Source organism: Lichenostomus cassidix, chromosome 10 (assembly GCF_008360975.1).
Source record: "Lichenostomus cassidix isolate B80296 chromosome 10, HeHo_3.0, whole genome shotgun sequence".
NCBI lineage: Eukaryota > Metazoa > Chordata > Aves > Passeriformes > Meliphagidae > Lichenostomus > Lichenostomus cassidix.
In genome coordinates, this window is record NC_139491.1 from 6,945,135 (window position 1) to 6,971,598 (window position 26,464).

Sequence of the window (26,464 nt, forward strand, 5' to 3'; positions counted from 1 at the left end):
AAAAACTCCACGGTAACACACAACACTGGGAGTTATTTTTACATGAAAAAAAATCTATCTGGGCTCTGCTAAAAGCTAGCAATTAGCTTGTCCTGCAGGAGCTGGAAGGCAGACGAGTGGCACCTCAGTGGTTGTCTTTGCTGTTTCACTGCTGTTGGGTCCATCAGAGAGATGTCATCACCATGACAGGAAGGAAAAAATCAAACCCTTTCTGAGGAATAGCATGCTCAGCTCCTCAGCTGTGTGCTTAACAGAAAGCAAGCTTGGTAGCAGCACCTTGTTGATGAAATCATATTTGTCTCTTTTTAGCATTGTAATTACACCAGTTATCAGTCAGATCCTGATGTTTTTCAAGGGGTTTCTGAGAGCTCAGTTCCTTGAGACTGGCTTTATAAGACACAGAAGGTGGAAGAGATGCGTTTGTTTCAGAGTGGTCAATGGATGAAGGTTGCAAAAATAACTTTTCCCGTGGGTTTCTGGTGGGCAGGCAATGCACACCCAAGCAGAGAGGGAAATCCGAGTGGTGGTACACACATTGGGTCTGTTAAAAGTCTTGTATATCTGTGCTGTGAAGGCAAACTTACACCAAGCTCCTGCAAATCCTTTGCCTGTAGGAACCTCTAGGACTTACTGGCAGGTTGTGTCCTGTGCAGGGCTCCTAAAAAAGATATCTTTTAGAGAGGCAATACTACTAATAAATTATGCTGATAATAAGCCTTAGCTCTGATTGTCCTGAGAGTACTTGGAAAGCCCTTTCTAGCGCCAGTGTTCCTGGAGCTCGAGGCTCTTTAGATCTCTCAATGCTAACCCCATGTGTAACCCTAACCCCAGTTAATTACCCCAGCACACTACCTGGCTTCTCCAGCTCAGAAAGATGTAGGAGCAGCAATGCTGGAGCTCTGTCACAATGGCCTCACCAGGCCATCAAAGCATGCTCAGCCCATGGATGTATTACTGACAGTCTGAAATGTAAATGTCCCACAGTGATCTCAGTCCTCCTAATGCTGTTACAGCAAGTGTGAAAATATGGCTTGTGTGTGTTCCCACCCTACACGAGGACTTTGTGCTGAAATGAAAAAAAGTACTGCACAGGCAAGGGATTAGGCCACTGCCAATTTTCCTAGGCTGACAATACTTCTGAAATAGAAAAAATCCAAACATTGTTTCTCATACCACTGCAGCTTCCCCTAGTCTTGCTCCTGAGCTCTCTCTAGGATTGCCAGCACAGGCAAGGCTCCTCATCCCCCCCTGCTCCCCTGGCAGCATCCCTAAACACTTCACTGAATGACAGACAGACTGTGAGAACACAGGGGCTGCACACTGCAACTCCTTGGTGAGCTGAGTATTCCCAGACAGCTCAAAAACAGGAGCTGCACTGCCAGACTGCAGCCCCTGACAATGCTTAGGAACACAGGCTGCACCTCTGAGAGCTTCCAGGTACCATCCCTGACGTGGCCATCCGGAGCCATGAGGGATGATGGTGATTCCAGACCAGCAGAGAGAGCTCTTGATATGCACTCGTGGCTGAGGACAGTGTGAAAGCACATCACAACCATTTCCATGGCAACTGGCTTTGATGGACTTCAGGGCAGTAGGAAACTAAATAAGTTGACTTAGGGCAGGGAAAGAAAAACTGTGGTTGTAAGTGCTGTGTAAGTGCACATGGGCCATTTATCTGTGCTGAGGGTGTTTGGGGAGGTATTCCCATGTGGGAGGGTGGAACTTAACCTAAGCCACTGCCCAGGATATTCATCTCAGTCAGGGCCCAGCTTTTGGCTGCTGCTTTGCTTTGGTGGCTGCTGCTTCACTGCTTCTATCACTTTAGGGAAATAATCACTTAAAATCCTTAAAAAAAGCTCTGCATGGCAGGGGTTTCCCCTGGCAGCACATCTCAGCTTGACCTTGGAGTCTTCTGTGAGTGTTGGACTTTGGGATCAACAGGGCAGTTCTGCAGTGATGAGTTTTGGAGAGTACAGCTCAGGGAAGCTTGAAAAACCAAGCTCAAAACAAAGCATTTTTTGTGAATCTGTTGCAAAATCTGTGTACTAGCAGTGTATATACAGGCAAAATGAGTGAGTCAGGTGCTGGGAGAGGATTGCACTAATTTATTTTCCTGTGAACATCATATTCAGGAAACAGTGCCACATGGCAAAAACTAGCATAGATTAAGCACAACTTCTATTCTGTTCCTACAAACAGCTTTGGGTATACTGGTAGTTTAAGGCTAATTGGAGAGGGCTTGTGATGGTCCCATCAGAGACAGAGGAATGATTCAGTCACTCCTGCTGAGCAGAGTCAAATGCTTCCAGCTTTTGGGTTATGCTCCAACAGACAGAATGCTTGGCCAGGCTTACTTGTTCTGGAGTGAGCATCAGGGCGCGAAGACAAACAGAGGAGATTATTCCTCAAAGAGAGCGAGTTTCTCACATGCAGAGGTTTGCAAAACAGCTGCTTAGGACAGAGCAGAGCCCAGACAAGCTTTTTTCTCGCCTTGTCCTCTCCACTGATGTCAGCCTAAACCCCAAAGCTCAAGCATGAACACGCTGATCCATGTGCTGCTGTGGGCCAAATCTGCGTGCATATGCCGACCTGGAGGCTTAGAGTTACCCTTTGCTGTGAAAAAAGAGGTGTTTTGCTAACTAATCATTGAAAATCAAGAAAGTGGGCCAGAGACATGGAACCTGTGAGCCCACAGAGCACCTTGGACTCCTGGTTTTCATCAGGCAGGACATCCTGCCAACACAGGCCTGTTGGTGGCTCATTAGCACCCCTAAATCACAGCTACAGCCCTTCTCACAAGCTTGCCTCTGACTCGGAATTTGTCATTCCCATCCCCACCCCTTTCTGTTTGGCATTCTGGAGTTATTTATTTATATCAGGAGAGACAATGGCAGTTTCACAGGGGGTGGCAGTGGAATGCTAAGCAGGCAGGACCAGGTCCCGCAGGTACCGCAGGATGTGGAGCTGATTTGTCCAAACCTACGTGACTGATATTAAATATCACCATATGGAGCTGAAGTCTTCCCCAGGAGTTTATCACTAATTCATCTAAGGGTGACTTTTGTTGTCAGTGTTAAAGTAACGCTGGGCTTTTCTTTCTTTTTTCTGTGTTGCTACACTGTCTTCTTTTTTTTTTTTTTCTCTGTTTCTGAGAACTACTCAAGGCAAACAGAAATATTAATTAAACTGTTTAAAAAATAATCCCTCCATAAAGTTTATTCTTGCACCTAGATGTGTGAATGGAAAATGTGTAATTTTGTCAAGGGGGAAAAATAGCTCACTTCCCACCTATCTCTTGTGAAACCCGTTGCTTAGCTGTGAACCTTATTCTTAGCAGAGAAGCAGAATTTATTCCATGTAAACAGTATCATCTATCAACTGATTTTTATTTCATGTTTGCACAAGTATTTTGTGAGTTTATATTTGCCAGCTGGACTATTTAGCTGGCAGTTTTAAGGGAATCAATTCAAGCCTTCAACACATGGTGAAAGTTGTTCACTTTGACTCTTCACTTCTTATACACAATTACTGGATTCTCAAAGTTGTGTACACACACTTCAGACCCCTGATCAAATGACTGCCATGCCTAGCCAGTTATAATTAACCAAACCTCTTTCTCAGGGCAGGATCCTCTGATGTGCATGGAAATAAAACCTATCCCCCTACTCTTCCCAATGAGCTCCTGCTCTTGTTCCTTTCTCAAACCAATCTTTTAGTGTTGTTTATTTCCAGAACCCCATTGTGCTGGGCACTGTGAAAACACAGAGGCAGAACAGATCTTTGAATCCTTACAGCCAAACCATGTCCCTGATGCATCAAATTAGCCTTTTAAATCAAGACCTGCCTCCTGCTTGGAAACTCATAGCTGCTTCTGCTTCCTCTGTTGCCCTCCTAGAGATATTTTTGTTCGCTGATGCCCAGAGCAGAATACTATTTTCTTTCTTCTCCATTCCAATGGGTTTTGTCCGCTATGAGAGATGCTCTCTCCAAATTCCCTTTCCAAGCCTCAGAGGCAACTCAAGGTGTGGAATTACAGCCAGGGCAAGCAGCTCTGCTCTCCTGCTTGTTCCTCCAGCTCGGTGCGTAACGTGCGAGTGATGAGGGGAAGATTGATGGAGTGGCGAGCACAGTTCAGGTTGCACGCCGCTTGCTCCCTGGGAGCCCATTAAAGGGAAGATTTAGATGCAGCAGTAGTTGTTGGGATGGCTGGAGAGCTAATTCCACGTGGAGGACAATTAACAGTTGCTAGTGAGGCAGAACCTGCTGCACGCTGTCATGCTCAGGGCTTCTTTCCCTGCCTTGAGGAAGATTTTACCTCACCTGAGCCACCATCTCCCTCACTGCCTCTGCAGAATGAGGGGGAAAAAGTCAGGATCCAAGGGTTTGTTCCAGCCCTATGTGCAAAATTCCTAATGTTTTGCACTGGATAAAGGCAGGATATTTTAGGTGGTTGTGGTTTGTCCAAGACCTAACTGTACTTAGAGGAAAGATATGAGGGGAAACGGATTTAGTGGTCCAGGGTGGGGGGAAAAAAAAGGGAAAAAGAGAAATACAGCAGCCCAAAGCTGATCCTCCTTGAGCTGTGTTCTTGGCACCATCATGGACAAAGGTCTTTTGCTCCAATTCTCAGATGACACATGAGGAAGCATTGAGCCATCCAAGCCTGGCCATTGTCACGCCATGAAATAGGAAGGTGGTTACACTTACAGATATTCAATATAATCAGCTTCTAAGTGATGGTCTTTAAAGACCCATTCAATTATGTTTCACACATTTTCACTGAACTATCAGCACTGCAGTGAGAGTAGAGATCACTTATCACCTTTCCTTTTCCTACCTGAATGTAAAATTACTTGTGTTTTTTTGTTTCCCAGTAGAATAATTCTGAAGCAGGTTTTGCAAGATTTGGGATGGGGACCATTTGCAGTCATTTTCAAAAAGTTTCACCTGTACATTACACATATGATGCAATTTAAACTCCATTTTAACTTCATTTTTCTCTACGAACAGCTTTAATTTCTTTTTTTATTTTCCCTTAACTATCAGAAATGTCATGCAAAACTGGTAAAGAAACCCAAGGAGACTGTTATTAGATAATAGTGCTACAGATTAGCAGTCATACAGACTCTGCCTTACATTGTATGCTTTTAAATGCATTTTAAGGGCAGATTTTCACATTGAATTTCAGTCTTTTCATGTCTACAAATTTGCTACCTAAACTAAAAACCTCTTAGTATTTCACATTGAAGGAAGCTGCTTGATTTGCTCATCTTTTATGGGCACATCTACTCCAGACACTGCAGGTTGTGAACCACTGTCCCAAGAGACCGACCAGCAAACATCAGCTGGTAATTCCTACCTGAGTTGAACTGGCAGAGCTGCCAAAACACACCCATACCCTATCCCAACATTCCTCATTTCCCTCTTTGCTCAAAACTGGATTTCCCTTGGCTGTGGAGCAGAGGAAAGTTGGTAACCTCCCCACAATTACACAAACTCTAATGCAGCAGTCAATATATTTTATTTAAATAAGCCCATACTGCAATTTCTTGATTTACGTGAGTTACTATTTGCAGTCCTTTCAAATCATTTGGGACAAAGAAGAAATTGCCTTAGATGCTGCTCTTCTTTGAAGGGACTGAATTTGTGATTAATGTTATTTCATAAACAAATTAATTGATTTATTTGTACATCTTCAAAAACTTTGTTGCATACTCAAAGAGTAAGAGTTATGAATTTAAGGATGAAAAGCTGTGTCCTTCATATGACTTTAAGAAATTAAATCCTGGTTAGGCACAGAAGACAGTGATGAACTTATGATTCTTGTGTGAGAATGATAACATGATTGAAAATGACCGAATTTCCATGATTTGATGAATTTCTTCTCTTTAGCCAGGGCTCTATTGATGTTTGACATCTGTGATAACTTATTTTCAGGTACATGATCCCACTTTTTGTACTAAGCATTATTTTGGACTGATCCAATTGCATAATGGTAGCCAACAGCTACACAGTCCTTGAGTTGTTCCTCTCATCTCTTACAATCTCCAACTCTTACTCCAAATACCACTATTTTGAAATGTTCATCTCTTTTCTACCTGAAGATACACAGTGGCTGGTCCATACTCAGGGATGGTACATTCATGGGAGCATAGTTCTATAAAATTTAATGTTACAGGATTTACATCTCTGCGTTGTTCTTCGCCTCATCTTCTAAGGTTCTTTATTATAAACAGCCATAATTATGATTAATGCTAAAGCAGCAAATTAATTCCAAAAAGTCTTGAAATTAATCTGTCAGCCAGAATTTCATTCAAGTGTTACCCAAACCATGCTTGCCTTAAGATGTCCAAGAGTAGTTCTGCACAGAAGAGACATTGTCTTAATTAACTGACTTCTAGGTTATTTTTGAAACCATTTTTCCTCTCCTTGTGACTAGGGTTAATATTCAACTGAAATGTTCTGTTGCTTAGGAACCATCTCGTAATGCTGAATTCATTAAGGCTTTTTCCAGCTTGCTCCCAGGAACCTTGTTAGATAGTGTTTCCCACTTTTATCCTAATTAACAGGTACCTAGAAAAAAAAAAAAAAAGAAAACCTATTTCAGTAGAGAGCATTTCTGTTTTTCTTTTGCCAGTCTTTTTTCTTCCACCTATAAAGAAGCTGTAGTATTTCTGACCTACAGCTCCTAATTCTTTTTTAGTAAATGACAATATCCTTTGAGCAAAGCAAGCACAATTCTCAGACTGGTCCTGGCATTGCTGACTGTCAAGAGGACTGGGTGGGCTCTTCCCTGGGCTTGGGTGAGCTCAGCAGCTGATTTCAGTCCAGGCAACGTCAATGATACTGTGATTGAAATGGGATAGCAGGCTGGGGCTTGTGACATCAGCATGGCCAGGAAGGTGAGTGGCTCATGCACAGAGCCAGAGGGCTGCAGGCACCAGCAGCTGTCCATCATTCACACCCAGGGCAGAAGAGGCACAGCTGAAAGTTGGACAGATGGTTCCATCATTTGCTCCATCCCTGACCTCCTCTGAAGTTATCCATTAGGGCCTCATCTCCTGCCACATAGGCATCTTTCATCTGCTTTGCACTGCAGGGTGCTTAGCTCGTGGTTCTGGTTTTCCTCTGCTTGTGAGTGCCCAAAAGCCAAAGGGGAGCACAGTTGAGTGTTTTTGTTCCAAAATTGGGTTTTCTTGGACCAATTTGCAATCTCAATTACATCACAGGCAAAACACCACAATCTCTATTGATGCCATTAAACCTGTGCATCATGAACAAAAAACAAGAGTTCTGGAGTCTTTCTGATGAAGAGAAGGGTCTGCTCTCAATAGGATTATTTCTTTAAATTTTGTTGATCAGAACGTTTTTTATTTCTTTTTTTTTTTTTCCTGTGCAGCCCCTCCAGCTATATTTGCCCCAGTCATATTCCAAGACTCAGTGTCTGGGAAAGGGTAAGTAATGAATCACCTCGTTTTTTTCCACCAGTCCTTTTATGTAACTTTAGAAGCAAGAACCTTTTCAGATTCAAAAAGAGGGGCGGAGGGGAGTATGGATAACCTAAAATATATGTGTTGATTGCTGCTGTGCCTCCCACTCCCATTCTGCATGCAGAGAACTGAAATGCCAAGGCAAAGGTGTTTCCATGGTGTTTACTGTTTAGACCTCTACAATCAATACCCTGCCCTGATAATAGGAAAGAGCATTTTAACATGCGGTTTTCAGCCAAGATCTGCAAATTCAAAAGTGGTGAGAATATTAGCCATGGATATGAATAAAGAACTGGATTTCTGGATGCTTGTGCAAGCCTCTCATGCCCCCAAGACAACAATTCCTCCATACTGATAATAAAGAGACTTCTTTTTCCATGCTGAGTTCTGAGGCAGAACTGCTGATGCCACAAACATTTTATTTATTGCCAGCCCTGATTAGATTTACCAATATTTAGCAGCCAGACACAGAATTAAGTGATTTTAAGTGATCACATCCTATTAAACATTTGTCTTTGACATTGCCCTGTTAATTGCTTTGCTCTGCTTTAAGAAGCCAATTCAGATTCTTTTAAAGTTCTGTTAAATAAGGAAGACAATATGCTGCCTGTTTTGTAAAAGCTGAAAGCAGTGTTCAGGTAAAATAAAGATGAATTTAAGGCAGTTATTTATGTCCCAAACAAAACTGGAGTTAATTTTGGATAATGATTCACCTTAGTTATTTTAATAGCAAACTGAATATAACAAAAAAAGTGAAATGGCATCAGGAAGTTTTTTTCTGATGGGGCTGAATTTCTGACTGAAAGACTTTTATTTTGCTTTGTTTCTTAAAGAGTAAATACAGTTTTCTGGGTTTAATCCAGACATTTCATTAATGGAGGTCAATTCAATCTGTTTTAAGTCAAGAAGTGAATATTCTGGAAGGGGGTAAAAAAGAAGGTGCAGTAATTTTGGGATATATACCAACAAAAAATCAAAAGCTGAAACAGAGTTCACTGAAAATCTTTCTATTGAATGACCGCAATTTGCAAGTTTATATTTTGTTTGCTGAGAATGTTTTTTAAAATATGAGCTTTGGATTACCCTGAAATCAATCTCTTTTCTGATCTTCCAGAACTGCAAGCAAATAAACAAAAAAATTCCCTTATTCATGCACCTCTGCTCATGAGGGAGTCTGTCTCTGAAAGCCTTCCAGCACACTTTCACAGCTGTTAGAACTTCAGATTGCTCTGATAGGATTCAGGGAGATGTCCAGACAGTGAGATTTTCACTGATACTTTCTGACACTCACTATCAATTACATTTCTCACCAGATATCCTCTTCATCCTATCAGCATGCTCAAAGCTATGATTGGCAAAATCACACACAAAAGACAAAAAGAAGCTTACAGGTGAGATATGTCTAATATTTGGCTTCATGCCTCTTTTCATGTCCTCCAAACAAGACTTGCAAATGTGAGAGACAGGAAAGACAGAAGTAGCAGCCCTATGAATTTGTGTCTGCTCAAAAGAGCACTTCTATCCCCAGTTTCATAAAAAAGCCAGCACATAAGATGATGGGTGACTCTGTTCTAATTTTGCTTGGACTGCAGGAGACAGCTCAGATCTGTCAGGCACCAGGCTCTGAAGACAAACCCATCCTCAATGCAAGCAGAAGGTAAAACATGCCCTGTCCTTGCACTGCTTTTCTCATCTAAGGGAAGTGAGAATGTGGAAAAGAGTGTGACAGGAAAGATGGACAGAAAGAATGAGAGCAAATCCACTCCTTGGTGTGGAAGGAGAGGATATGAGCATGTCTGACTCAGCCATCTCCACGGATGGAACCTCAGGAACACTGGCATGGAGCTGCTTCCCTGTGTGACTCATATTAAAAGCCAGCATTAAGTGAAGTGTGGCTGATTTGTGGTTCATGCAGAAAGTCTCTGTTTAGGTGAAGTGGAAGATAAAACCTAAGGGGTTAATTGCCAGTTTTCTTTCCAGGGCCTCCCTGACTCTCCAGCTTGCTGAAGGTATCTCTGAGTGAGCAGCACTGGGAGCCTCTTGAGAAATGCTGCTCCTGTGAGTTGGCTGGGCTGCTCTGCAGAGCTGAGCACTTGTACAGGGAAGAAAGCTGGAAGAACCTGCTTTTGTGGCTTAGACTTTGCAATAGGCCCTGACAGATGCAGATTTAAGTCCAATTTCTGTTGCAGACAGAAACATGTGGGCAGTGGCAGGAGATCCAATGCACCCCAGAGGAGATGCTGTTTGGATGGGCTCCTCTTCAGGGTTCAATTTCCCCCCTGTACAATATTCCTCAAGTTCTCATTTTTTAAAATAAGTTCAGTGAGGACAAAGAAGTAGCTTGTAGAGAGACTACAGTGCCAGAAGTGAGTTTAAGGGACAAAAGAAAGTCACCTCTCTGTAAGTCTGAACTTCTCAGTTTCTCATGACATTGCCCAGGGCACACTAATACATGGCAAGCAGGTCCATCAGTGAATTCTCTTTTCAATCCTGCTGCTCACTCACCTACTCCCCCTCCAGCTCAGGCAAGGAAAATTTCAGGTCACTGAAATTGTGTTGTGGGAGAAAATACATCTGTAAAGTGAATGTTTGGACTCAGGACTTCAGTGCCATAATATGAATACCCAGGTAAAGAACTTACTTTGTAAATGGAGTGAGCAATTTTTGGTTACTGGTTGATTCATTTTTGTCCTTCCATTGGAGAGAACTTTAGGGCATGCTCACACCCAGGTCCACAGCCTGGGTCTGTCACACACTGCATTTCCATCAGCAGCTCCCAGTCAGTCCTCTCACACAGCACTCTGCTCACAAGCTCATACAGTAAGTCCTTGTGATTAAATATTCCCCAGGCCTTTCATTTACACCTTGTGGTATAGATCTGCTGGACATTATTGTGTGTATTCATGGACAAATATATGCGATTTATGAAAACTATAATGACCTGAAATGAGATCATCTCACCTGTCCCCAGAGTGTTAATCTTCATTTCCCACAGTCACTTACTCTTAAATCTGACTAAAGGCTACTGGGTCTGGCAGGAGGACTATAACAGCCTTCTCCTGCTCTGAGATAACAGGAGTGGAGCCCAGAAAACAAGAACGATGCTGACAAGCCAAAGAACCCTGTATAAATTACACAGCCGTCGTCTCGATTTCATGGAAACTAATCCTATTTGTGTTTTGCTCTGTGTTTCTCAGTAATCAGGTTCCTGCCATTATTGCACCTGCAACCTTCTCTTTCTTATGTTTTTTTTTTAGCATTCAAGACCAAGGTAATGCTGCAGAGCTCCAGGCTGACCAGGCAGTGGCTTGAGATATTAAGTGCAACAGGTCTCATGTTTTTATGTACTTGAGTGCACTGGAATTATTATTTGAATGGATTTGCAAGCAATACAATATCATGGCCGAGTGTTCTGATAAGACTGAAAGGAAACATTTTCAAAATATTTTGGTTCATTAAAAAAGAATAATTGTTTTAACTTGTTGTCCTGGTTCATGGTTAAAGCAGCAAGAGAAACCTTGTCCTTTCTCACTAAAAGGAATTTTCATTTTCTGTCCAGCCTGGGGGATATTTCCCCATTCTCAGGGCGCTGGGTGGACCAGAGCAGCATTCCTGGCACAGTGCAGCCCCATGTCAGGTTCTGAGATGAGCACACACTCATTAGAGCACAAATCAGGACACCCGTGCTCCGTTCCCAGACTCAGCCTTGGCTTTATTAAATCCCCTCTGCACCTTAGTGACACCAGCTGGACAGTGCCTCAGCGAAAGCTTGTCTTGGAGTAATAACACCACTGATATATTTATGGAATAACGTGTGAAACATGTTTTTAATTACTGGCTGGAAAGGTGCTCTTTAAGCTCGTCAGTGCGTGTGTATTTTTATGTCAGGGAAATAGGGGGGCAGTAAAAAGGAATCTCATTGATCCCAGAAATAATTTGTCATCGTGAATAAGAGGACCAGAGAGCGCTTGTGTTAGAACTGTTGATTGTAAAATAAACAGCACTTTTTATTGAGTAGCCATGCCTGTTCCCCAGAGCCTGCAGATCCATTACTTACACTGCTCCAGTCTCACCATGAAGCCAGTCAGTCAGCAGTGTAAATCTTTCTTCTCCTCAGGTCATCACAGAACACTTCAGCTGTGGGTTTGTTTTTTTTTTTTTTTTCTTTTGCATTGTTTATAAACCTGCCAAGGTCTGGAGAAGGAACTTGTGTTTGTCCCAGAGGTCACGTATTACACAACTCATTTGCTGGTTCAGTTACAGACACCACAAGCTGCCTTGCCTTCAGTTTGCAAGCTGGAACCACTTTCCATTTGTAATTGAAGCAGCTCTTCCCCATGTGTGTGGTGAGACTTGTTGGACACTCTATCTTTGTCTAATCCTGTTCAAGCTGTGCAGAAAGTATTCAAGATATCTGGAAAAGAGGTTTGGGTTGTAAGGGGTTGGCCAGATCCCAGGATCCCATTTTATTCTGATATTTCAACACCTAGCAAAGGTTTCAGTGGTGATGTTCAGTAGGAAAAGAGGGAGTTACGGAACATGAATATCTTCTTTGCTTTTCTCAAAAATTGATGAAGGCAAAATGAGATCATGAACTGTGCTGAGTTTCCCAAAGAGCTGGTTTAAAAAAAAAAAAAAAAAAAAGAGAGTGAGGGTGAGAAGAAAATTCCCCATGGAGCTCCTGGATCAGAGCTGGACACAAAGCCATTGAAGCATTTAGTCCTGGTTAGTGTCTTCAGCCTGGTGCACAGCAATGCACATGGGGATGGTTGTCATGAAACACCAGAATGAGTTGCTGATGGGTACAGGATGAAAGACCCAGAATGGATAAGGAGCTTAACTCAAGCCTGGGAAGGGTTTCTGGCCTTTGTGCTACCTCAGGGACAAGTGTTAAACCTAAGGAGGACTGTGAAAGAAAAGAGAAAAGAGAGAAGGTGGTGTACAAGAGCTTCAAAGTGCAAGAAAATATGAGACTGGCCCTTTCTCAAGAGCTTAGAAGCAAAATTGGCTTCCTGGAGAGAGAACATAAGAAATCTGGCAACCTAAATATATTTAAAGGGCTTACAGCTCTCCAGGGAAAATTTTGAGGCTATTGAAGTGGAAAAACCCATTTGCTAAAATTAAACAGGCTTTTTTTTTCCCAGAAAAAGAAAAAAAAAAAAAAACCTGACAAAGCAGACAAATGTTTGGCAGGAGACCCAGAAAAGAAAAAAAACAAACATCACAACCTGGCAATAGCAACACCATGATGTGGGAAATCTGGGTGGGGGAGAGGTCCAACTCTCTTCCCCTTTGTCTTCCACAAAATCTGCAAGGGGAAAGTGAGATATTAGTCCATGTAGAGTTTCCTAAAGAGCCAACTTTGCAAAAAGAAAGTTTAAAAAAAAAAGTTCTTAAAAAGCCGGAAGAGAGCCTTTCCAAGCAGAAATTTGAAGATGTAAGGCCAGTGAGAACTGTTGCAGAGCTAATGTTGAACAAGCCCTAATAGCTGCTGTGTGATGGGGAATGGTGATTGCTGCTCCACCTTGGGCTCCAGCCTAATGCTGAGAACAGGCATGGTCACAGTGAGTGGCTCGTGTGATGAAATGGCAGGTGCTGAATGATTTTGGCTAATTTGATTGCACATTTTGAAGAAATTGGCTGTGAAAATGTTAGTGTGAAGCAGTGCCTGGTCAGGGCCTCTGTCCCTCCATCCCTGAAGCAAGGCACGTGCTGCTGAGATGGATTTATTCACTCTGGGTTCTCAGCATCTGCATCCCTGCAGCCCCCGGGAAGGAGGAGAGCAGTGTGTGACATCTCAGCTCTCACTGTGGCAGCAAGCTGTTGACCTGGAATGGGAGCTTTGCCCCAGGGAGGAGTGGAATTAGGGAGAGAGCAAATTTCCTATTGGAACAGCCCACAAATCTTGGAGGTTTTGTGAAGTGGGTGCCAGGTCATGGAGAACACCTTTGTGCTCACAGCGAGGTAAAGGTGAAAACCCTCCACTCCCAGCAGTGCTGCTGCTGAATCCCAAGGAATAATGGGGCTTGTGGGAGAGATTCCTTGTGTTTCCATGGCCAGCTAGGTGTGAAGGGCCCTGGCAGAAGGTCAGCATTAACCTGCCTTGTTAATATTGTGAGCCGAGATGTCGAGCTGATCAGCCCTTCCTTCCCTCAAGTATGCAAGATGGATGTAGATTCTCACAGAGCGTATTCCCCAAAGATCAATGACCTGGTTAAGGCTAATTACCACATACTCTCGCTCTAAATTAAAAGGACCTTAGTAACTGAAAGCCCTGTATGATTAAGTGGCTCCAAAGATTAGCTGTGATAAGAGTGGTGTGGAGTTTCAAGGTTTCCTCGGTGCTATGTATTTGTCACTCTCTGAAGCCACCCCAGGGGCCTTGGTGGGGCTTCTAAAGGTCTGCAAAGTGAATTTGGGGTCATTGATCAGCTGGGAGTGGACAAACCAACAAGTACTTTTGAGCACCAGCTTTGTCTGAGCAGCTGCAGTTGAATCCCTGGTTTCTTGGCTGGGATAGTGAGCCTGGTGCTCTTCCATCAGCATCCATCCTGCTCCTCCTGTCCTTGCTGTCATCCATTGTCGCTGTTGAACTGCAGATTCTCAATGTGGCATAAAAAAGAGAGCTTTTATTATTTGATTCCAACTTATATAGATTTTTCAGAGGTCACTCAGATTGGTCAGTCAGAAACCTCCCCCTAGGCCTGATTGGCCAGGCCTGAACTGTCCAGATCTTGAGACACTGTTTTTAATAACATCCAAATTTTATCTTTGTTTATAAAACACAGGAGAAAATTCTCATGGGAAAGACCTGTGCTAGCCACAATCCATCTGCTGAGCTCTTGAAGGGCAGGTTTAGGGGATTTTTCTCCCTGATTTCATGGGAATGCTGAAGGTGCTGGTGGCTCTGAGCAAGTGCAGAGTGCAGCACCAGTGAGGGCCCCAGTGACAACTTCTGTGCTTTGGGCTTGGCTTATACAGGAGGTTTTCTGCAGAGGAGCAGCTTTCCACCCCTCCTGCAAGGGAAGAAAGGAATCATCCCTGAGGGGCTAATGGAAATGATTCCTGTATATTCCCTGCAACAGGAGAGAAAAGAGCCTGAGAACAACCTCAGAGCAAACATCCAGCTGGAGCAGAACAAACTCTGTCCAAGGCTTAGAAATGCTTAGAAATGAGTATAAGAGAAAAAAAAAAAAGAGAAAGAAAATTCCCTGTCAACACCTCTCTTCATTTTTCAGTAATCTGCAGCTTAAAGAGTCCCAAATTGGAGCTTGGATCCACTTCACTGTGTTTAATAAGCCCTTGATGTACTTTTCTTCCATGAATTTGTCTAATTGCTTTTTGAACCCGTTTATACTTTGGGCAATGAGCTCTACAGTTTGATTATGCTTTGTGTGTGGAAAAGGGCTTCCTTTTCTCTGCTTAAATCTGTGGCCTGATCAGTTTATTTGGTGCCTCTTGTTTCTGCCTCACAAGAAACAGTGAATAATTGTTTGCAGTCCCTTCTGTGCTATTTGTGATTTTGTCTAACCCCACATACACCCTTCACTCATCAAGCTGATGAGCCCAGCCTTTTGATTTCTGTGCCCAGGACCTGCCCCATACCCACCTGGTTGTACTTCCAGCCATCTCTGTACCCCTTCTATTTCTACAGATTTTTTGTCTGACATGGCACAACCAGAATAATCATGATGTGAGTAATTTTAGCAGTCTTTTATTCTTTTGCAGTCTGGATATTTCCTAATTATTACTAACATACTCTTGACTTCTGCTGAGCACTGAACTGACTTTTTCAGAAAAATTCCTAGTGATTCCAAGATAACTCCTGAGAGACTCCAGCTAATTTGGAATAATTTCTGTGTATTTACAATTAAAATTTATTTTCCTTATGTGCAGCACTTTATGTTTACCTGGTCTGGAAGGGTTATTACCCCTCACTTTGTGAAAAAATATTCTGAAAGTCGTTCTACTTGCATTTCAAATAGAGAATTCTTCAGATTCATCCCTCATAAACTACTGACCTCCTCCCGGTGAACTCTGATAAAAGAATTTATTAGGCTTTTCCACTTCAGCTTTTTCTTTCTTGAGGACCCATTACACACTAATCATGCACTGCCAGTATAAAATATCTGACAAGTTTCTTGTTTCTGATGTGCTTGAATTGTGACTTCAATTGCCTCTCAGGAGCTGCTTCTGAAAATCTTTTTTGCCTTGCCTTATGACAGATTAACATTGAACTTGGCCAAGCATTTTCTGTTTTCCTCTTTTTGGCCCAATTTCTGCTCTTCAATGGATATCTTCTACTTTAGGTATATTTAAAAACAAACAAAAAAAATCTGTGGCTGAGTCAAACATAGCCCTTTTCCCTGTATTCAGTCCTTCTGCAATTTTCGATGCTATAAATTTTAGTGAGCAGCTAATGTGATCTTTTCAATAATTTTCATGCCACAGGAAAAGTTTTTTACCCTCTTAGCTGTTGATTTTCTGCTTCATTTTTTGTAAGGCTGGCTTTCCTCAAGATAAATTCTAATGCTACTGAAGTGAAGGGTTTGTTTATTTGTTTCTGAATCCTACAAGGCCGTTGAATTGAATTAAATTGTGCCTGTTATTACAGATGGATTCTTAAATGGCTGTGTCTCAAATCCAGCCCTGGTCAGAACTGGATGAGGAGTTGTCTTTTCCTCCTGCAGGATCTCAGAGCTGAGTATCCAGACTTTCTGTATTCATCAAGCTCAATACAAAGACATGTATTAATAGGGACTGCAGAATTACACCTGGCTGGGACATGGATTCTTTTCAGGTTTAAAGAGCTCATAAGATAAATATCTGGTTTAGCATATAAACAGTCTGAGGTCTTCAGAGTTTGGGGTTTTGGTTTTTTTTTGTTTGTTTTGTTTGTTTTGTTTTGTTTTGTTTTTTGGGGGGGTTTTTTGGTGTGTTTTTTCTTTTGGTTTTGGGGGCTTTTTGTCACTTTTGTTTATTTGCTTATTAATAATTCACAGGTCTAGGTTTCCAGAAGTAGTCTCATATATTGCACATCTCTGTGCTCTGTTCCTGCCACATGGAAGAGGACAGATTTTCAGTGTGATAATGCCCACCTTCATCCAAAAATATGTAGTTGCTGTTCTTCAGATGCTCAGAAAATCACTGACCACTTCTCAGAGTCTGTACTTACATCGCCCATGCCTTTCCTTTCTGCTTTTCTCAACAATTTCCCCAAATTCTGCTCCTTTAAAAATAGCATTTTAAAAAGCCCCAAATGTTCAAGGCTTGTGTCATCTGTACCAGCATTTCCTGAAAGCTGGCTCTACTATCTGATGCCATAAATATTGCTTAGAACATCCAACACTATAAATCAGTAGGAGAATAACCTGAACCCAGTAGCAAATTATCACAGGCAAACTTACAGATCTGTCGAGACTTGCAAACTTCACTTGAACCCAAACTGAAATGTTTAATATGTGGGACCTGTGCATGGGATCAGCTGGACAGCAAACCCTTTCTCTGTAACCCTTTAATAAATCCATGCCTCTATTTTTAGCAGCAGCTTTAACTGCCAAGTTATCTGTCATGTCTGGCCTGTCTGGTCTTCTTCACTGCCATATCAGAGTGCTCATATTAAATAATATACTGGCACCATGATTTTGAGAGAGGATTTTGATAAGCAATAAAGGGACAGTCTGATAGCACTGCTGTAAGGAGAGCTGAATCCTCCCATTCTGGACCCGAATTAGCTCTACCAGTGCCTTTCCCAGAACAGCTGGCTTTGGTGGCTGTCCCAGCCCCAGATTGCTGAAGCATTCAGCAAAATCCCCTTCCCTGCACTGCACCTGCTATTCGGGTGACAAATCCTCCCACAGTGACCCCACAGCACTGCCCACCTCTGTATTCCTTCAACCTCCTCCTGTGCCCAGAGTGCCAGGCAGGAGAACAGTGGGATATTCCCTGCTCTTGATAAATGGGGACAGGATTCAGGCAGCTGAGCTCATTCCCACTGCAGCCTTGAGCAGGTTTGAATCTCCATCTCTGCTGTTGAGAGTTTTAACATCTCATCTGCTGCCCTTTGCTATCTGCTCCAAGGTCAGAGCTGCTAAAGAAAGGATCTGCATTCATTGTCATGGAAAAGAGGGGATTTCAAGGTAACTGTCGTGAAATGAGAAGGCTGGAAACACGGGGCAAATAAATTAGACTATTTTCACCTCCCCACTGTCTTTCTCCATTGCCCATGTGCTGGAGGAGGATTCCTGGGCTGTGCTTCCCCCATCCCTGGGCTCTGAAAGGCCAGGGGGAGTGGCGTGCAGAAGCACACAAAAACATAATTGCTTTCAATTTTCTCTTTTGTAGTGAAATTTCATGATCAGGATGCAGGGTGATCTGCAAGACAAGTTGGCAGAGATTTTGGGCCAAACATAATTTGGGATCGCTGCCGCAGAAATCCTGGAACTAGATAGAGACATAAAAACGCTCTGAATGCAGGTTGAGAACTAAGCACAATGTTTGTTATTCTGTCTGTCTTAGTCTGGCAGGAGACTGGAATAATAAGAGGTGGGGAAGCATTGTTTCTGCTATGGATACAGCGTGATTACTTTTTTCTTGGAATGTGTCTCTTTGGAGGAGATGTATAAAACTGACCAAGGCAATCTGCACATTCCCAGCAAAGGTCTGCAAAATTACAGGCTGCAATCTCAAAGGTGGTGTGGCAGAAATGCTCCAGCAGTGGCTTGTAATTTCCCATCAGCTGAATTCTGATGGTGGGGAGTGAGTATGACAGGAGTGATGCAATGCCTTGGAGGAGAGAGCTGTTATTTTTGCACAGATATATTAATAATCAACAAAGATGAGAAATGAAAGTTCACATGGCAATTTAATAGGGGTTTTGGAACTTCTGATATACTCATGAAGTTTTGAATGAATCAAAAAAGGACTCCAACAAATTCCTTTTCCCCCGTTTTAATGGAGGTTAAACAGATTTAAGCAAATCATAGGGCAGATTTATTAAATATTATGTAGATTTTTACAAACCCACTGGAGACTCAATAACAGTTATTTTTGAGTTAGCAAATCTTTCCTTGTGCTTTTTAGAGATCTTGGTAGATTAAACAAGGAGCCAGGTCTAGCAAATGTTGAAATTTAATATTTAGAGTCAGTCTGAATAAACCATGGGTGGATTTTGCAATGACGTGTTCAAGATTTAACAAATATTGTCTCATCTCAAGAAAATAAATGTTAAATAAGGATGAAGCTAATAAGGTTCAGCAAGACAAGAGCTCCATTTACAACTCTTTTATGTATTTAATAAATACATTTATTAAATGAACTGCAGTGCTCATTGGAGATTGTATCAATGTAAGAAATTCATCTCCAGTATGACTTAATCAGATTAATTCCCCATTTATTAAATGTTCTTGAGATTTAAAGAGTCCACATCAAGCTTAATGTGCATCTGGAAGGCTCTGTAAAGCATTCATAAGGAATGGCAGCAGTGGCAGCCTTGGGGTTAGAAAGCATCTTCATCCTTTATTCTCATGCTTCACCCCAGGAAAGGGATATCTGAAGGAAGGAGTAGGAACTCATTTTGAAATTTGAGTGTTTCTAATATTAAATCTGTGGGAGAGAGAAACTTCTGGACATAGTCATGGGAGGTAGAGAAGCTCATATTCAGGAGCAGGAGGACAATGAGTTAACTGGGGTTGTGGTAGCTGTGAGATTATAAAGATTTGACACACTGGGACAGACACCAAGTATCTGGAACACTGAATATTCAGCATTTTTAGCATTAAGGAAAATATATATCCTGCAGATTGCAGCAGACTGACCCTTTAGCCATAGTCCAGGTGGAATAGCAGGGCAAGCATCTGTTAGTCATTTGTCTTTCTGTTCTCTACCTGTGATTTCTATTCCTGGCCAGCTCAGCTCTTGGCTGCTTTGCTGAGACAAACAGAGAGGTGATGAGCTGATCTGGTCATTTTATGTGTGACTGTCTGTCCCCTGGGAGCTGGAGTGAGGATCTCAGGTCATGTCTGAGAGCTCCTGGATGGTCTCAGGGCTCAGCAGCTGCTGCTCTGGAGAATGGTTTGCTGAGAACCTGAAGGACATGCATAAATTTGAGCCCAATGATGACCCCAAGTGTGGTTTGGTGACTCAAAATTCACACTGTCCAATGTCACCATGATCTTCCCAGTGACCACACAGCAGTATGCTCACTGTTCCCAGAACATTATCACTTCCATGAACTCCTACTGCACGTGGTGCCTTCAAGGATTGGCCTTGTGAAGACACTAATATTTGGGGTGTGATTTGATAGGCCTGGAAAAAATGTATTTGACTCTTTTTCACATCTAGCAAAAGTTCTTTAGAGAAAAACTCTTAGTGATGACATTTGCAAAGTGAAAATCTTTGAGTTTGGCTTGGCATAGTTTGTTCAAAAGACGGTGTAAATGAAATGTGGATCCTTGCTACCTGTGGATCCTAGCAACATATTTTGGGAGTTTTCCACCATCTCTCATAGAAAGGGACAGAGCAAGGGGACCTCAGCAAGGCAGGGGAGGCCAGCAGGAGTGCACACTTAAAACAAACAGGACTATTTACTGCTGTCTGCTGCTTGTTCCAGAGCACATTTCCCAACAGCAGAGAAAACATCTCTCAGAAGAGATAATAATCATAATTGAAATCAGAAAACCCTCAAGTATCTTTGTGTGTGCTGTAACAGCATGACATCTCGAGTCACAGTGGGATTAATAAGAGGGAGCAACACTGTGCCACTGGTGGTGGGTTTTGTTTGGGGCAGGGGGATGAGCTGCACTGCACAATCCCCTGGGATGCCTCTTGAAGGATTTCTCCCCCTGACCCTCACCCTGATGCCACTGGGTGGCATCTGGTTTGCCATTCAATGGAAGAATGACCAGAGCTCAAGCTGAACCTGGCATGATGGAACTGAAGCTATTTAACATTCTGGCACTCCACACAGGAAGAAAAGAGAATCACAGGAAAGCTAGGCTGGTATTCAGCTCACACCAAATTTTTCAGGAACAATTATAAAATGCAAATACTCTGGACACTTGCTTAACAAAGCAAATCTAGCCATTACCTGCCTCTGTTCTTTTATCAAACATCCATTTAAAGAGAAGATTCTCTTCTATTTCTTCCTCTCCCCAGGTCTGTGATGTTAATGCAAGTTGTCCATCAGATTCCTCCTCACTGTATCACTACACCAAAGGAAGCTGACTCCTACTAAATGCTTCTTGTGTCACATCAGAAAATAATGATAACTCTGCTGGGCATCTCCTTGTGCTGAGCAGCTTTTTACAGCAGGAGGGTTTATGGCAGGTGAGAACTCCTCATTTTACAGCAGGAACATAGAGAAAACCACTCTTTTTGCCAGAACAACTCCCACATGTTGGCAGAAAGCCACCAACCAGATTAACCCACAGGAGCAAGCAAGATGTGCTAAAGAAACAGCCATTGCTTGAGCTGGTCACTTTTATTTCTAAACCAACCTTGACCTGAATCTATATCAGCTCTGACTGCAGCATCACTTGCTGCTGATTCCTTCTCTCCTGGCCAGGGTCCAAGGGCATCTCAGTCCCATCTATTTCAGACCCTGAGATAGTGAAAAAAAAAACCCTTCAGGTTATCAAGATGTCAAGCAAATATTGAAAAACAGGCAAAAGACCTGAGCACTGGAAGAAACATCAGGTTATCAAGACGCCAAGCAAATATTGAAAAACAGGCGAAAGCCCTGAATACTGGAGGGGAAAAAAAATAAAAAAAGCAGTTTACAGCTGGAAAAAGCCTCTCCTTCCCAACACAGACAGCTGGGTTAAACCTGCTTCATTCCTCCCAGAGTGGAGAATGCTGTGAAAGGTGTTCCTCCCTTCCCAGGCTGGATTAGCCAGCTCATTCCCAGTTTTTGGGAGGTGGCTGAGCCAGGCGGCTCCGCAGCAGGTGTCAGCAGTGACGCATGGAAACAGACAAGTGGCTCAGTATTCCCTGTCTGTCGGCACCTCTCCTCCTCTGCCACTTGCACGATGTGCAAATTATTAGAGCCTTTTGCTGCCTTCAACAGGATTTTGAAAATAGATCATCCGAAATTAAGGTCACTTTTCTCCCTTTTCTGATTAGCATCGAGCTGTTTCCGTGTCTCAGGGGTGGGGAATAAAATTTAAATGAGTTTCAACAATTATTAGGGAATTTTCTTTAAGATGTCATTACATTCTTGCTTCTGAGATCTATTTCAGTTTCAAGAGTCGCTGTTTAATTCAGGTGACAGGTCCAGGGGAGTGAGGCATGGGCAAATCTGAGGTTTAAAGTTAGAATGAAAGAGAAATCGAATGGAATTGGGTTTTACACTCTGTCTTTCACACTGGGCACATTGTTATTCACATTTATCACCATCTATAAAAGATGCAAGAGGAGGAGGAAAAAAGCAGGAAATGAAATGCCAAAAAAATAACTGTCTTTAAATGATGAGCAGCTGAAGAAAGCCAGAAAATTCAGACTGGAAAGGACACCCTGAGATAAGGCCCTGAATGCTGGATTTGTTAAAGGGAGAGATGAGCTGGAAGACATAAAGATTGATGTGGGAATTTACAAAACTCTTCACAGTGAGAACTCAACTAATTCTTAGCTCACTTAATCTGCAGACCCAATTATCTTCACCCCATCAAAAAGTGCTCCACAACAAGCAAAAAAAGCCCAGAAAGCAACCCACCATAACATTTCCTTTCCATTTTTACCAGTGTTTAATAGCAGAGTGCTCTGCTGAGATTTCCCAGCACTAAGAATCCATTACTTTTAACTCAATATGCCACAGTACTTTATGAGCACACTAACTAGCACTGTAAATAATTGAAAATAAGTGATACTTGTTAAAATAAATGAACAAAGTGTATTTTGTAATGCAGTACCTTTGATTTTTTTATTGTGTTTGATTGCTAATTTGCAGAACTCTCCACTCCCAAATACATCTCTTAGTCATTAGTGGAACTTGTTCTGATCTGTTTCATGAATAGAAATGACTACACGGTTTTGATATCAGTAAAACAGGGGATTCCTTGGCTATGGAATATGTCAGTTAAATAACGAAAAAGGACAGGAGTTGCTGCTGTTATATAGTTTAGGAATTTATCCTGCTTGTTTCTCATCCTACTGAAGCTGGAGTGCTCTGTATGTGGAGGCAACAGGAGAAAAGGAGGGTTAGAAAAATTGAAAGTCAGAGATATTTCTTTTACATGAGGTATAAATTTAATTTAAACCCAAATTTTTCTGGCTTTATTTTTCATGGTAGGTGTTGAATGAAAGAACCATGAAATTAGTTCCTTTTTTTTCTGAATAAAGGAGTAACAGGCTGAGCTGTTCCTTTCTGTGTCAGTGACTCCATCACTGTCATTTCAGGAGACAACAGGGTGGATGCCACCAGCCTGGTCCCACAGTCCACGCTGCCCAAAAGATAGAAAATAACGTCAAGTCAAGCAAATTATATCAGGAAGTATTTTATGGCTGTACCATAAATGGCTGAGAAACCTCTGGGCATCCTGACCCAGCAGACACCAGAATAAAGCCAGCAGCTCCTTGCTGGGACAAAGACTCTGTGTGTACTGACTCCATTGCTTAACCAGGGTGCTTTTTCTTTTTTTATGCCCACATTTACATCCAGTGTTGATTGCTGCTCACCTTCCATATGTTCATGCCTTCCTTCTGTTTCAAAACCTGCTCATTATTTTAGAGGCTTATCCAGTACTGCTGATATCAAACAGGAATGCTTTGCCCCACACAATTATGGGAATCACATTTGAAAGGGACCTCAGCAGAGCAGCAGATCCATTTCCCTGCCCCAAAGCAGGACGAACTGTCCTCCTGTCATCCCTGACAGATGTTTGTCCCATTTAAAGACTACCAGAGGCAGAGACTCTGAGTTCCTGGTTCTCTGCTCTCTTCATCACTTGAAAGTTTTTCCTGATTTCTCTTCTGAGACTTTCCTGCAATTTATTCTCGCTCCTACTTACCCCGTTAGCTGAAAGCAGAGGACAGATTACCGCCTTTCTGAGTGTCTTTAATGCTATTCAAAACTTAAGTTCCCCACTGAATTTTCTCTTTTCTTCGCTGAACGATCCCAGGCTGTTCAGTCTTTGCTTGCAGGTCGTGTTTCAGTCATTTGATCTTCCTGCTTGCCTTTGGTCTCTCTCCAACAACTCTGCCTGTCCCTTGAAGTGTGCATTAAAACCTCACAACGATTGCCTAGGAAAGCCTCCAACACACAGGTTTCATTGCTGCTTGAAAGAGGCTGAATTCGTACCTCATGGCCTAGGATTTCTATTTGCCTAGGATTTTCATTTCCACATTTCCAGCAAGCAGGTACAATGAAAGAGACTTTACAGCACTTGGTCTGGCCACCTTCAACCAGAATAAAAGTTGGCTACACTCACTCAGTTCTGCTGCAGCAGAAATTGTTGAGGACTCCAAGATTCTGTCCCAGATCATGTGAGTGACCTCAAGATGCACCAGAAAAACAGTTTGTTAGCTAAATCATCTCTGCATTTTTTTAATAAAAGACAGTTTCAACGTGAGAGAAGCCTAGCAGTGTGTCAAATAATTTTTCCCTGTGCATGAATTTGTATGAGCCATGTGGAAAGGAAGAGGCGTAGGGCACCAAATTTCCATATAAAGCCTTTTCACTGTGATAACAAGGATTCAAAACTCCTTTTGCAGGCAGAATCTAAAAGGTTAAACATGCCAGTAGAGCTGCCACTGTAACCCTCCCCAGTTTTCCCCCCAAAACAGCTCATTTTTTTCGACAAAGCCAATTATCTGAAAATGACAGGAAATGATTAGTCATGTTAATTAAAAATAATTTTCTTTCCCACTCCTAAAAAGGTCAGAACGTCAGCTGTATGGAAAATTGAGCCTTCATGCACTTTCATTTGATTTCCCATTCAAAGTCTAATTAGTTACAATTTGTTGTTAAAAGAGATCATTTTTTTGATAAAGCCGACATTTTTTATCCTCTCCCCAGTCATTAGGAGGTTGATATTATTATTGTACTATATGTGTATATGATTTCATCGTACAGCCTTATCAAAACAGCTTTATGTAATGGGCACAGAGGGAAAAGACAGGGTGGAACTGGTGAGCAGTTTGCAGTTATTTCTAACCAACAGGAACTTCAGCAACACAGAGCAGTTGTACCAAAGACCTCCAAGTCAGAGAGTTTTGTTTTGCCACCTCTAACTGAAAAAAAAAAGAGTTTGGAAATACCATTAGGGCTGTGCCTGATGTTGTGTTTCAAGGCTCCAGAATGCACAGCCAAGAGACAGATAAAGCAGCAGCAGAGAATGGTGGGAAAGGTCTGTTTTAATTCCTCTGATTTAGGGAATTTCTTGGGCTGACTGAGCAGCTCTGCCATTTGATCAGTCAGTTGTAATCTTGCTCACACCATGTTGGGTGGCCTGACTGGTGGCTTTGTCTCTGCATGCAGGATGCACAGCCTGGCTGTTCCCAGATTTTCTGTGATGAAGACATCACAGTGAAAAACCTATGTTCTTCTGTCTTCCATAGGGAGATTTTTTAAAGATGTTCCTTCCTTTTTCTTCCCTCCTTTCCTTTCAAGGAAGATAAGTCACATGACTAGTGACTAATACATGGAAAATAGAGCTGAAGAATGAGCACTCACAAGTTGTTTATGTACAAACTCTCTGCGAAGAGACAATGCTGACAGGAGTGAACAATTACAACATCATCCATAACGTATTGGCACACTCCCTAGGCTCACAGAGACTCCCTGACAGGCTCTGAGTGATAAATACCATTTTGGGAAAGTCCTCAATAGAAGAATTGATTATTTTAAAGATTTCCAGTATCAGCTCAGCTCATACTGGAACCAGTGCTCTGACCCTTTCTGGTCGCCTTGAGGTAGGTTATTCCCAAAGAAAATTGCTTTTTCTTTTAATGCGAATTTGTGCTTCTGCATCTCCTCCTACCTCCTGTGGGCGTGGCGAACCTGGGGAACAAATAGAAGTGTTATTACTGAAAATAACAGCTTAGAACAGTTTCAGACTAGCTCCCAGTGACTTAATAGAGCCCGTCAACATGGAAAGACCACTGAGCAGCACAAGTCAAATGAGAAACCACTTAGCAGCCCAGCAGTGTGGGAGATTAAAATGCTTCTTTGCAGGATATAAAGGTCAGCGAGGCAGTAAACTCCTTAAAGGGGAAGACAAAACATTTCATGCATGAAGGACCAGGATATGTGTCAATAATCCCTGCTCAAGGAAAATGCATTAATAATTTTAATTTGGGGACTTAATGGCACATGAAGGCAGTGACAGTGCTGTGGTAAGTCCCAGGCTCCCCAGGTGGGATGGGAACCCCCAGAGTGGGAGAGTTATGCCTGTTTTTCTACATCCTGCCACAAATCCACTTCTGATGCCATGAGACACCTACCCACCCTGCCCCACTCTCATTCCCACTTCTCCCTGCCATCCAGGCTTGGCCCCCTGATGGGGTTGCTCACTGAGGGGCACACAGCCATGTGTGTTTGCTAACATCCATCCTAAAGGGTTTTAAATTGCTCTTGTCATCCAGATATTTGAGTGAATCTGTGCAGCTCGCAAGCAGCAGTGGCCTTGTCACCCTGTATGAGTCCACTTAGCTGACTGAAGTGCTGTCCAAAGATTTCAGTGTTACCTTTCCATTCTATGCAAATAGGAAAAAAAAAAAAAAAAAGAAAAAAAAAAAAAGGGACAAATGGTGCATTAAGGAGTTAGTTTTGATGTCATGCCAGGCAGTGGGAGATGTGAATGAATCCACCAGAGTGGAGCAGTGAGCTGAGAGCACCTGATGTGCTCAGAAGTAGAAACACGGAGGCAAAGAGAGGTGGACAGAATTTTGTAGAGGTAAATTCTCCTTTCCTTTGGACCTCTGTGAGTTCAAAACCATATTACTAGTGAGCACAGAAAGCTGTAGCAGAATCTATCCCC

At 42.4% G+C, this 26,464-nt stretch overlaps 1 protein-coding gene across 1 annotated transcript in view; it reads left to right on the forward strand.

The window, feature by feature from the left end:
* The window catches only part of LOC146432625 (uncharacterized), an 84,551-nt gene extending 58,358 nt beyond the window's left edge, over positions 1-26,193 (forward strand). Inside the window, exons 4-6 of the mRNA XM_085070082.1 lie at positions 7,400-7,454; positions 9,083-9,147; positions 25,096-26,193. Coding sequence (XP_084926208.1) covers positions 7,400-7,454; positions 9,083-9,147; positions 25,096-25,123 — 148 coding nt within the window. The 3' untranslated portion in view covers positions 25,124-26,193. The remainder of the gene's footprint in view (positions 1-7,399; positions 7,455-9,082; positions 9,148-25,095) is intronic.
* Positions 26,194-26,464: the final 271 nt, after the last annotated feature.